This window comes from Girardinichthys multiradiatus, chromosome 9 (assembly GCF_021462225.1).
Source record: "Girardinichthys multiradiatus isolate DD_20200921_A chromosome 9, DD_fGirMul_XY1, whole genome shotgun sequence".
Lineage (NCBI taxonomy): Eukaryota > Metazoa > Chordata > Actinopteri > Cyprinodontiformes > Goodeidae > Girardinichthys > Girardinichthys multiradiatus.
The window spans coordinates 17,428,072-17,441,042 of record NC_061802.1 but is presented as its reverse complement, the minus strand read 5'-3'; the positions used below and the strand labels follow the sequence as shown (position 1 = coordinate 17,441,042).

The 12,971-nt window shown below is 39.3% G+C and overlaps 1 protein-coding gene across 1 annotated transcript in view; it reads right to left on the bottom strand.

Moving 5' to 3' along the window:
- Window positions 1–12,971, bottom strand: part of zc3h3 (zinc finger CCCH-type containing 3) — a 74,095-nt gene that overhangs the window by 7,228 nt on the left and 53,896 nt on the right. The window contains exons 6-9 of the mRNA XM_047375135.1: window positions 10,475–10,526; window positions 9,921–10,076; window positions 8,436–8,505; window positions 4,422–4,553 (exon numbers count right to left, since the gene is read on the bottom strand). Of these exons, the coding sequence (XP_047231091.1) occupies window positions 4,422–4,553; window positions 8,436–8,505; window positions 9,921–10,076; window positions 10,475–10,526 (410 nt within the window). The remainder of the gene's footprint in view (window positions 1–4,421; window positions 4,554–8,435; window positions 8,506–9,920; window positions 10,077–10,474; window positions 10,527–12,971) is intronic.

Sequence of the window (12,971 nt, the reverse complement as noted above, 5' to 3'; positions counted from 1 at the left end):
AACTTTTTACCAAGTGACATCAAACTGCATTTGACTGTACTGTTTAAGTATAATAATTGAATTGAACTCTGACTTTGGGATGGGATGGTATTGGATCCAAATTAGACTGATCTGAATTAAACGTAATCAAATTCTATATATTTGGATACCGTTTGAACCTGTTTATAATGAGCCTTGAGATGATATTTGCTGTGAATTGGAGCAAATAAACAAACATCTCAAAACTCACTGTTAGGATATGCAGCAAAGAGTTGCATCACCAAGTCCCCATAACACCTATTAAACACTATCTAAATACCAAGTGGATGGATCAGATGCATGGCAGGAAAAGAGACCTTTTTGTCTAACCATTACAAATGGAAACGTGAAGTCTGCTAAATGCTTCTGGGACTTTACCTGGAACTGTTTGTTTTGGTCAGATGAGACCACTGAGCTTTTGAAAAAACAAAAACTTCAGGTGGGTCTGATGTGAGACAAGGGGTGAATCTGTGGGAAAAGCACCTCATGTCCTTTGTTTAGTATGATGGAAGATTTGTGACGCTGTAGGCCTGTTTATCGACCAAAAGTTTAGTTTTTTAAAGTTACTGTTTAGAGGACATGGCATTACAACCTTTTTGAAAACCCATGAATTTAATAGAGAAATCTGGTAGCATCTGAAAATGGATTGTCACTGGGTCGTCCAGCAGGAAAATGACACAAAAATCAACACAAAAATGGTTCACCGCACATAAAGTCTACTTTCTTTCATGGCCATCTCAGTCCCCAAACATATGTAGGTGAGCTGAGGAGAAGAGAGCATAAGAGAGAACCCAGGATTTTGGATGATCTAAGGATTGTGCATAAAACAATGGCCATATCTGTCCGTCTCTGTTTGCTCCAGCATCGTGAAATGTTGTAGGGGAAGAACAAGTGCTCCAGGTTTGTGATACGTTTCACACTGCCAAAAAGTAAAGAGTTTTTATTTCTGTGGGACTATGATGGGTTACAGTAGAAGTAGCGTGACAAGCAGAAAGTGTCTCAGTCCACCCTCCCCAGCGCCATATATCTTCATTTTCATAAAAAGACAGAGCGGGAGGGAAGGAGAAAATGGGAGGAAAAAAAGCTAAAGTGAACAGAACATCTTTATTCCACACCAAGTTAACAATTTTCCACTTGATTTAAGGAATGCTGGGATGTCTCTGGGGCCTATTAGAGGGCTCTCTGCTGGGCCAAAACCAGGAGGAGTCAGCACATTCACTAAAGGAAAGAGAGAGAGTGAAAAAAAGCAAGGCAGAAAACGGGAAGGAGGGAGGCTGAGAGATGTCGAAGACAGTAAAATAAAAAAGAGAACTCGCATGCATTTACAACTCAGGCATTTAGCCAACACTTATTGAGAGCTGCTCACAGAGAGTAGCTGGAACAATAAATGAGCCCAGATTGACACATTATCACATCTTCCAGAGTGAAACACACAGAAAAATGGAGGTTCGTTGTGTCACTGCTCTTCTGGCTGTGATCAGAGTGAAATTAGCATCGTCTAAATTCATTGAAATGAAACCAAAGTGTTGATGCAGTGGATGTGTCCGTGCAGAGAACAGAAAGAAAAACTGTCGCACAGTACTGCTGCCAAAAAGTGAAACTGAGCTTGTTTTTTTACAGCACTTTTGAATGATACCAAACACTGGGCAGGACGCGGTTTAATTTAACATTCTTAATGGATTTAGCAGTCAATTACTAAATGCTCCCTTTAAACTCGGTCAAAAATAAACCTCTTTAGAGCTTCCGACATATCTGAGCTATCCTGGGTTCATGATGGTAACAGAATATGGAGTACTGTCAAGAGAAAGAAGACAGACAGCAGACCCAACAATGAAGCCACTTTCAGAGCTTCCTTAGTACTTCAGCAATGCCACTGGCTGATCAACTCCATGCCAAACCACATTAATGCAGTAATTCACGCAAAAGAAGCCAAGACCAAGTACTCAGTGCAGGTGCAGTACAGATTTAATTTTCTTAGAACTTGAATGTTGGGTTTTCATAAGTTCTAAGCAAGAATTAAACCAAATTAACAGAAAGAAACTCTTGAAATATATACCTAATGACCAAGTGTAATAAATCTTTAAAGTAAGAGCATATTTTTTTAGAATTTAATAACTTAAATAGATTAACCTTTCTTTATTTTATTAAAATGCTCCTGCAGAATTCATTAGACAAATACAATAAACACCAGCAAAATATAGAAGTGGTTTTGGCAGAACATTGCACCTTCTTGCTGTTGTGTTCTTTAAGCAGGAACACTACTGTAACAAGCTGGTCAATGAGTCAGACTATCTGCTGGGGTAGAGCCTGCAGTCAGCTGCTTATCAGACATGCTTCCTCTGGCCACTCTGTCATGAAGACCTGATTGGTGAAGGTTGTTAGCAATGCCTTTTGGATTGGTCTCCTATCTCCACAAGTTTGGAGCTCTGCCTCAGTGTCAGCTGAGTTCTTGGTCACTTCTCTGGACAAGGCCCTTCATTCCTGAATACTCAAGTTTGATCGTGCAGCCAGATCTGGAGAGGGTCCTGGTGATTCTAAACTTTTTACATTTCCAAATAATGGAGACCACAGAGCTTTATGAGCTATTAGGGTTGTGAAAACTTTTTTTGTATCCTTCAGCATATTTGTGCTTTGACACAATCAGGCCAAAAAAGTCTACAGATAATTACTTCGACTTCATTGTTTCGTTTCTGCTCCGATAAGAACTGCCAGTTGTGGGACCACTCCAAATTACGTACGATCAGCTGAGTTTAAACACAAGTTGTACTCTAACCAAGTTGTAGAAATATCAGAATGAGCCACGGAAGCAGGTTGCACCTGTGCTTAATATTCAGTGTCATAAGGGTGTAAATACTTATGTACTATTATTTTTAAATTAAAAAATGTCTGAAAACACGTATTCACTTTGTCATCAGGGACTATATTTTGTAGATTTAAAAAATAAGCAACCTCAGTTTTCGAATAAGTCTCTAATGAAACCAAAAGTGGAAATTGAAGCACTGTGAATGTTTCAGGCTACACCGTATTTTAGAAAAAAATATATAGCTTTTTACTAGTTTTACTTTGATTGGAAGAAATGTGAAAACATTTTATTTGGGTGATTTATTACACTAAAAAGCCCATCAAAGAGCTTTCATAAAGACTGCAGCTAGCGTTTCCCAAGGGGAATTTATATAAATAAATCAAAACCAAATATAAAGTCAACATCCTGAGAGCTCTGAGCGGCACTTGATCAGATTTAATCAATGATTCCTATTTACAGTCATTTTAACATGTAAAGACATTTGGAGAAATAAAACCGGATTTAAGAGGATAATCTGAGACAGCATCAAAACAAGATTATTACAGTAGAGAGTTTAGGGAGATCTGGACAGGAAAGAGGATGAGACAAAGCCAGAATGAGGCAGGATGATGGGGGGAGGAGGAGGAGGAGAAGAAATGAAGCTGAAGAGCAGACTTAACCCCTGAGCTGCTGTGGTGTCTGCCTGCCCGGCTCAGAGTGCCATCCTCAGCACTTTTCCCGTCTATAATTACTGCCTGCTATCCATCATGCAGCCGCCAGTGGCTCACAGCAAAGCGCTCCGTAAACACACACACAGAAGCACTCAGGCACAAACACACAGGGGAAAATCACAGAGCTAAGCACTTCAGCTAATAGAATAAATATTAATATCCCTTTTGTTTTCTATACCCTCATTTCCCCATGCGCCATTTAAATGAGGTTTGACAGTGTGAAAAAGCATCTGTTTCACACTCAAAGATGAGCAGCGCAGGAAGACAGAAGGGGGAGACAAAGCGAGGTAAAACGCTGGAGGGGGGAGGAGCAGAGGGGATGTTTGAGAAGGACAGGGGGATGCTGTGTGTGTGGGTGTGAGAGAGTGTGTGAAGGATGACTGGAGCATCTCGAGTCATGTGTAAGTGGCTTTCTGTTACCCATCAGGCCCTCAATATGTCACTCAGACGCTACAGTCATGCCATTATGGACCAGCACCCCCTGCAGCTGTTGCTGCCAGTGTGTCACTGTGTATGTGTGTGTGTGTGTGTGTGTGTGTGTGGTTGGTTACCAGACCACTTGTTTACCTAAGCCTCAGTTTAACTTCAGTGGAACCTTATACATGTTACACAATAAACCTGTATGTTCATGTTAGGAGCACAGCTTAAAGGAAGAACTCTGAAATGATATATCATGTAGTCAGACGTCAAGCACATTTGCAGCAAGCATTTAAAACACGGAAAATTTAAATATGCAACCAATTACACCAACTAATTTGACATGATTAAAGAAAAAGAACCATAAAGACATTGTTGCTCGTGCATAAATTTCAGATGGTATAACTTTGAGCAAAATTTGCCACTATTTCAGAAAAGTTATCTGAATGTCATTTGATTTAGTGTGTTTTTACCTTCTCTCCCTCTGGACAGTAGCCTTTGACAAAGTCTTCACACACTTCAGCTTTACGAGACACATAAACATGACTGTAGGGACAATCGCTGTTGTTACAGATTCCCTTCAGAAAGTAGGAACACACTGGCATCTGTGGACACACAAAGATCTGAGGTAAGCCATGCCAATAACAGGGTGAGAATAATCCCTCAAAGTTTTATATTAGTTCACCATGCCTTGCAAAATATTTATACCCATTTGAACTTCTTTTTACATTTTATCACGTTATAGCACCTTCTGCTGCAATTACAGCTGCAAGTCTTTTGGAGAATGTCTCTACCAGCTTTGACAATTGGAAGCTGTAAGTTTTGCCCATTTTCTCTTGCAAACTAGTTTTAGCTCAGCCAGACTGGATGGGGGGCCACTTTTCAAGTCTTGCCAATACTTCTCAATAAGATTTAGGTCTAGACTTTGACTGGGCAATTCTAAAACATGAATATGCTTTGATCTAAACCATCCTAGTATAGCTCTTGCTGTGTGTTTAGGTCAATGTCCAGCTGGAAGGTGCACCTTCCAGGCCTGTGCTACTGTTTTCTTTTGTCAGGATTACCCTTTATAAGGCTCCTTCCATCTCCCCTTCAACTTGGAAAAGCTTCCCTGTCCCTGATGGAAAAAAAAGAATCTACACAGCATGGTGTTACCACCACCATGTATCACCATGGGTGTGAATCCACACAGAGCATTTTGCACTTGTGCAAAAAAAAACTTTAATTATGGTCCCATCTGACCAGAGTATCTTCTTCTTCTACATGTTTGCTGTGTCCCCAACGTGGCCTTTGGCAAACTTCAAACTTATGGTTTTCTTTCAACAATGGCTTTCTTCTTGTCACTCTACCAAAAAGAAAAACAGATTTGCACAAGTAATAGCTGTCCTGTACACAGAATCCCCCCCACATGAGCTGTGGATCTTTGCAGCTCCACCAAAGATACCACAGGCTGCTTGTCTAATAATACCTGAGATTAAATAATAGACAAATAGATTCTGTTTACTAATTAGGTGACTTCTGAAGATATTTGTTTGCGCTGGATTTTTGTCTTCTTTTTGGGTGTATCATGTTAAAAGGAGTTAATTATACATGTAAATACTTTCAGATTTATCTGTGTAAAAAGAATTTTGAAAACCATGTATCCTTCACATTATTTACTGCTTTTTGATGGTCTATAACAGAATTTCTAAAATACAATGGAATTTGTGGTTGTTACTGGACACATTGTGGAAAAGTGTGAATACTATGTATTGGGCAGAGCATATAGGGGCAGGGGTGGGTTGTTTGGGGCATGGTGACAAACATTCTTGATCTACATGTTTGACAAGGAAAACTCGGCTGCAGTTATTTATTAAAAGAGTTTCATGAAGATGGAAGTGGAACATCAACACTGAGAGTGAGAGACCAGAGTAGCAGAGGATGAGATTACATGACTTTGTAAACATACATGGTGTTCTGAAACCACACCACCGTCCAGTTCTGTTCAGATGAGTCCCACGAGCCAGCCGATCTGTCACACTGAGCAGCTAAATTACCTTAATTGCAGCTGACAGGAACAGCGGGAAATTGGATGTGTGTCTTGACAGGATGTGTGTCTGTGTGCAGAGAGATGTCCTGTTTGACAAGCAGGGGGGAGCCTGCTCTAAATATATCACAGAGGGAGTTCAGTGAAAACGGATGGGTGTGAGAGAGGCTCCACCTCACTGAGATGGGATCTCTTCTACCTAATTAACTGCTACAGAAATATTTATCCAGGCCGCAGCTCGGCCAGCTCTCATGATGTGTTTATGTGCCCTGGATGTGTGCACAGACCAGGGCCAGGGGTGGACACGGCGGCCAGGGGAGTTGGCTGGCATGTATCTGGTTTCCAAGTATTTGTGGAAGCTGGAATGGTGGTGTCTGGATCAAGTTTGGAGAGGTGCAGGATGCATCACCCTAGAGCCCCCCCCCCTCCGATTACCCCGTCCACTTTAGCCGTGTACTAAGGGGCTCTGCATAAAATAAGAGTGGGTGTATCTCCTGGTGGGAGGGGACAAGCGTTTGGAGGTGAGGGGCATTGCAAACAGACAGCTGGGCTCTTAGCACATACAGACAGCGGGCTGACAACCAACACAGGTGCGGTGCATTGTGGGACTGTGTGAGAGGGGTGAGGCAGTGGGGCACCTGTTGTTGGGTTGTTTGTCAATACAAAAAAAGCTTTCACTTTCTTTGAGTATCTACACTTTCTCCGAGATGGTAACAAAAGACACTAATGCTCTAATAAATCAGCAGATACTGATAGATACACATACTGTAGATGCAAACACTATTTGACTGTAAAAAAATAGATTAATTACAAATAAGGTGCAATTAAATAGTGTGAAAAAACTAATACTTTTTATGATTCATCAACTTGTAAAACACCCTTTTTAAACAACATTTGTTTCTGCACCGGACTCTTTAGGTCCAAACACGGGTTTTCAGGTTGAGGTCTGGACCTTGACTGTACCATTGCAACAGCTTGGTTCTTTTCTTTTTCAGCTATTCTCATTGTTCTCATTCATTTGCTGCTGTCTTTAGGATCGTTGTGTTTTTGATGACCCCGGTTTGGGCGAAGCCACAGCTGTCGGACAGATGGCCTTAAATTTGACTTTAGAGCATTGCAGTATAGAGAGGAGTTTATAGTTCACTGCAGGGCGCCCAGGTCTCATGGCAGCAAAACAAACCCAAATAATTGTCCTTCCACCAACATGCTTGGCAGAGCAAATGAGGTGTTCATGCTTATATGCTTTGTTTGGTTTTCTCCAGACATGGCAATGTTCATTACTCCAGTCTCATCTGTCTAAAGGACATTATTTTAGTCACCTTGTGTTTAGTTCACATGCAACTTTGCAAACCTAAGTCAATATGCCATTTACCTTTTTGAAAGAAGAAGCTTTCTTTTTCCAACTTTCCCAAAAAGCCATACTTGTTAAGTCTTTAACAACTTTAATATTTAACTATCTGAGGCCTGTAAAGCCTGAGATTAAACCCTTGTGTTTTTGGTAATTTATTTGAGCATTGCACAGACTGATTTTGGATGGCAATTGTTAGGATGTCCACTGCTGAGAAGACAGGCAGCTGTTTTAAAAGTTTTGCACTTGTTTGTAATCTTTCTCACTGTAAAATAAGTGAAATAGATAGTTTAGAGATGCTCTGATAATATTTTACAGATGAATTGGCAGCAAAGGATACCTTTATAAGGCCATTGCTGTTGTTTTTCTATCCTAGCATTGTGTTAACAAACACCAGAATGCCTCAGAGTAGCAAACTGACAGAAATCCAGACTTTATGGAGGTTCTCTGGCTGCTTCTTTTTCTTTTTAATTCAATAACAGCAGCAACTTTTGTTTAAACTCTCCCCAAATAAAATAACACAAAGGACTATCTGTTAAAATTAAATGGTCCAAAGAAGGCTTAGTAACAAGTCAGGATAATTTAACCGCCTTAGTTTAACATTTACAGCTTGTTTAATGCCAACTATTTTTTCAAGCTTAATTGATGGCGTTAGATTAATTTGATAAGATCAGTCTGAAATCACACTGTAACAAAATTATGTCACTGTTCACACATCAATATTTAGATGATTTGCTTAGCATTTGGCTGCTGCTTAGAAGTATTACACATATGTGATGATAGGTGTGATGTAAAGATTGTTCCCCATGCAAAAACATAGCACAGAAAAAATAAACGTATGAATCAAATCAAAACCGTTCCCTTAAAACATCTTGTTGCTTAGATGGTCTGGAGGATGTGCGGCTCTAATCCACCACTAGGTCATGTCTTCCCAACTCCGCTCCATCCATGGAAATAGGAGCCGTGCCAGGAGCCCAAAGACGATCCACGACAACAGTACCCAGCAGCTTGTCATCTTATACCGTCACAGCGAACCAAAGCCTGGCCTTTGCCATGAAAGCCATAAAACACTGAGTTGTCCAACATGTAGGCAGTCATGTGTGGATACATTACCTTCTCTTTGGCAACCTTATGGGAGAATGGGCAGGTGCCATCTGCCTGCTTGCATGTCCCCCTCAGAAACCTGCAGTGAAAAAAAAACACAAAAAAGTTTTTTTTTAAAGAGAAGCTAGGATGTAATGAGGCAAGATAAGCTGGTTTTCCCAATATTTTACCCCAAAAAAAATCATTACTCTGTTTATCAAGAAAAAACATCTATTCCACTTTATTTTATCTGATAAACCAATGGCAGTCCTTGCTCTACAAAGAAAGCTTAAAGTTCTAACAGCTTAATTCGAATAGTCTCGAAGATCATTTTGTTGTGATCTTAAGAACTGCTTCAGACTGCAAAACAGTGATGACTCCTTGGGGTAGGTCTGGTGGAGACATGAAATCAACATGAAGGAGGTCAACTTTTTAAAATTAAGTTTAAACAGCTGAGTTTGTTCATTCCATGCTCAATTATATCAGCTATCACTACAACTTCAATCTAGTTTCTGCTTCAAACATGATATAGTGTCCACATGTGAAAGAACCTTTCGTATGTGAACAAGTTTGTTGACATAATTTCCACATGTATGGCACATTAATACAAATAGGTATTTTCCACATGTGCAGCACATTGGAAACATGCTGCAGAAGGGTTACAAATGCTGTTACATGACATCATTTCCACATATATAGCATGTTACCACATAGAAAACATTTCACATGTGAAAAGTTGTCCCACGCGTGTTACGGGTTTTACTACAGAACGTATTTGTTACATGTGAAGCGTGTTACTACACAATATTATTGTTACACATGTTTTGCATGTGATAAAGGTTTTACAAAAGCTTTATGTAATTCCCAGAGGTTTTAGATGCACCACGCGTGTAATTCCAGAGTTTCCAGAGTTTCGTATTCAATTCATTTCAAATCAATAGTGCCACTTTAAATATGTCAGCTGAAATGCGCCTAATAAGACATAGAGATTCTGATTTATACACAGACACATTTAAACAAACTAGAATCCAGTCAAACAGACACAGTCCAACCTAATTACTTACATTCCATTTTTGTACTAGTTATAATACAATACAATCACATTTAATTAATAATGTTAGTTGGTTAAAAGTTATCTGCCTAAGGAAGCCAAACAAACTGCATTGAGTTATTGACTGTGTAGCAATTCCTCTGCCTGAGTGACATGCGACTTTTCACATGCTGAATTTCAGGTGTCTTGTTTTTGTAAGTGCTCACTTTGCAGCAAGAGACACGTGGTGAGTAGCAAGGAATAATGAAGATGAATTCTGTCCTTGACTTGCTAACAACTTAAAGTGTGTTTTACTAGTCTAGGAAAGTTCTCAGTCTATTTTTATTTGTTAACAATAGCACCTATTTGTTTTTAACAGCAGTTGGCAAATAATAAAATGGACTAAAATACAAGCTTTGAAAGGTATAGATAAAACAGGAGCCCCTCATTTGTGTCTGTTGAGTTGTTCTTTTACATGATGTTACCTGGTGCAGACAGCCACTTTGTCCGGATCATGTATGAAGGGACAGCTTGTGCCGCGGTTACACTTGCCGAAGCGGTTGTAATACATGCAGTACTGCTTTTGTTGCCTTTTCTGACGAGCTTGTCTGATGATGGCAAGGCTCCGCATGACTGCACGACTGGAGATATTGAGAAACCACAAAAATCCACAATAAATATTACATATGACTTAATGTGAGATGTGAAACTTTTCAGCAGAGTTTCTGCTTCAGCTTTGCACCATGTGAGTGTTTCTGGGTAAACGTATTCCTCATATACAAATTTTAAAGGATTACTTCTGGACTCATAGTGATGAAAGGCACTTAATATTGCGAGAGAGTGGCAAGGATCAAATGCAAACATGTTGGCTGGATTTAGTTTCATGAGGGTGCTGTCGTTTTAGGAGCGCCAGCAGGATGACCCACATTTAACAGTTGATCATTCAAAACCTTAACAAACTTTTTAAAGTCGGTACTGCAAGAATAATTGAAAATGATGTAGCAGTAATGAGGAGATAAACAGGTGCTGTGGGAGTTACCTGGCAAAATGACGGGCCAGGGAAGCACACACGTGTGGACTGGAGGACTTTCCTGAGGGGGAAGAAGAGAAACAAATGAGTAATAAGTCTACATCTGATCAATTCTGGAGAAATTATTAAAAGTACAAAACACATGCATATTCTTGCTGCTCTCTGTAAGGAGAACCAAAAAACCGCTCTTCCTTAGCCGTTTTGTTACACTATGCAGAGAATATAAAGATAAACGCAAGCTCTTTTAATTTATTTGCCAGCAGAGTGACAAGATTTAGAGTTGTTTTTTTCCCCTAATAACAACAGTTCTTGACATCTGACTGGTGTTTTGATATTTCTAAACATAATATCAGAAGTAAAAAAAAAAGTAAAGACATTTTTATTATATATTATATTACATAAAACAAAAATCCTTTTTAAAGCAACCAGCTTGTCTCTAAGTGTGTGGTGCTAGAATGCCTTAATGTCAAGAAATCTACCTTGATTTAAAAAACAAAACAAAATACTTATACTGGGTATAAAAATACTTAGAAATTTAACAAAAATCTTTTTCCCCTTAACAGCTGATGTTTGTTAGTTGAATCACACAAAATTATTTCACAAAAACTTTGCGTCACATTTCTTAAGTTACACATTTTAAAAAGATGGAACTTAAAACCAAAAAAAAAATAAATTAACTACTTTACTTACAAAATAACAATGAAGAAAAAAGAAATCCCAGTGGGATGTAACATAGCGGGGCAAAACTGTGGCAGAAAGAATATGCAAAGCACACTCTAGAGGATTTTGAAGCAAAGCCTATTTAAGAGTTTGGGAGACATTCAGAAGGGGTGGAGTTAGTGCTTTAAAAGCTGCCCCACACAAACTATCCAGGATGTGGTCTACAACCGTTGCCTTTTTGGATCGGGCCAGATCTTACTCTAGTTTTGTCTAAACCACCTAGCTAGACCATGCCTTCCAGGGAGGCAAGACCAAGACCCAACCCATGCAGGGCCATTTTCCTAATAATGTAGCTGCTGTTACAAGGGATTCAATAAAATTTGAGTTTTGTAAGTTTTCAAACTTAAAAACTCACAACAAGTTGCAGTAAAAAAGGATTGTGCACTGTGGTCTAGGGAAAAAAAATCCTCAGACAAGACAGAGTAAAAATGCGCCAGTTTCACCCAATCGCACTCACTAATGCTCACACATTCATACACCAATACGCAGATCGGTAGGCAACTTGAGGTTAAGTGTCTTGCCCAGGGGCACATCGACATATGGCAGGAGGAAGCTGGAATCGAACCCACAACCTTAGTGCAAGACGACTACTCTTCTTACTGAGCCACAGTCGCATCCTTTGGGATTAATAAAGTACTTTTGAATCTGAATTTGACTAAGACTTTGAAAATGAGGTCTCAAGACAGGTGTTGGGTACTGCAACACTAGCCTAACGCCATCTATGGAGTATAGTCATGCGGATGAGGAGACACAAGACCCAACAATGCCAACAAGGTGAAAGCTGCTACTTGGGCAACCTGGGTTTCTTTAGCACCAGTGATGCAGTATTGACTGCACATTCTGTACAAGGCATGGAGAAACCTTTCAGTAGGCAGATTTGTCTGTATTAAAAATCATTTTTTTAATCGTTCACTTATAATATTCTAGTTTTCTGAGAAACAAACTTTTGGGTTTTCAATTTGTGCAAGTCAAAATGAAATAAAATCTTGAAATATAAGAATATGTGTCAGTTTTTCAATTGTATTACTGAAAAGGATAAACTTTTTAATGATATTCTAGTTTAATATGAATCAGAATATTTTAAGCAGCAACATGATGCAAGCTGAATGATGTCATGTAGAAAGGTCGGTTCAAATAAATTCCTCTACAATGTTCTACCTCAATAAATACTGAGGAAAAAATGTTTGTGGTTTACTGATATAACCCTGAGAAGTCTGTATAAGACCAGTAAAAGCATGAAGAGATTGTATCCAGCATTTACAGCTTAACAGCCACACTAGTGCAACTTCATAAACTCCCTCAAACTGACATATGCTGTGAAATGGTAGCACAATATTAGAAGCAAGTACATCCACATGGTATTAAAAACATGGCTGCATATTTAATTAGCTTAAAAGCAGTCAAAGGTTTAACCATTTGTTATATTTTAAAATAAACCCCCTACAGTTTATTTAATCTGAGAGAAAAAGACTATGATCTATTTACATCAGATGTGAAAACAATGAAGCCTCCCCTGTTTGTGTGTGTATGTGGGTGTGGGGGACACATGCAATAAGAACTTGATAGGGGATGGGTTATTTATACTGTGGAGGACTGACACATTGGTGCCAAGAAAAATCGTGACATCCATTTTGGTCCGAGGACATCATAAATACCCACCGGAGGAAAAGGTGTGTGAGGGTTGGTGAAGATTATGAGAGGGTGAAGCAGGTGATGTTGTTAAGGCTGCAGTTGATCTTAATCTTGCTTCTAAATTTGGGACTTTGTGACACTCCTCAAGGATCAG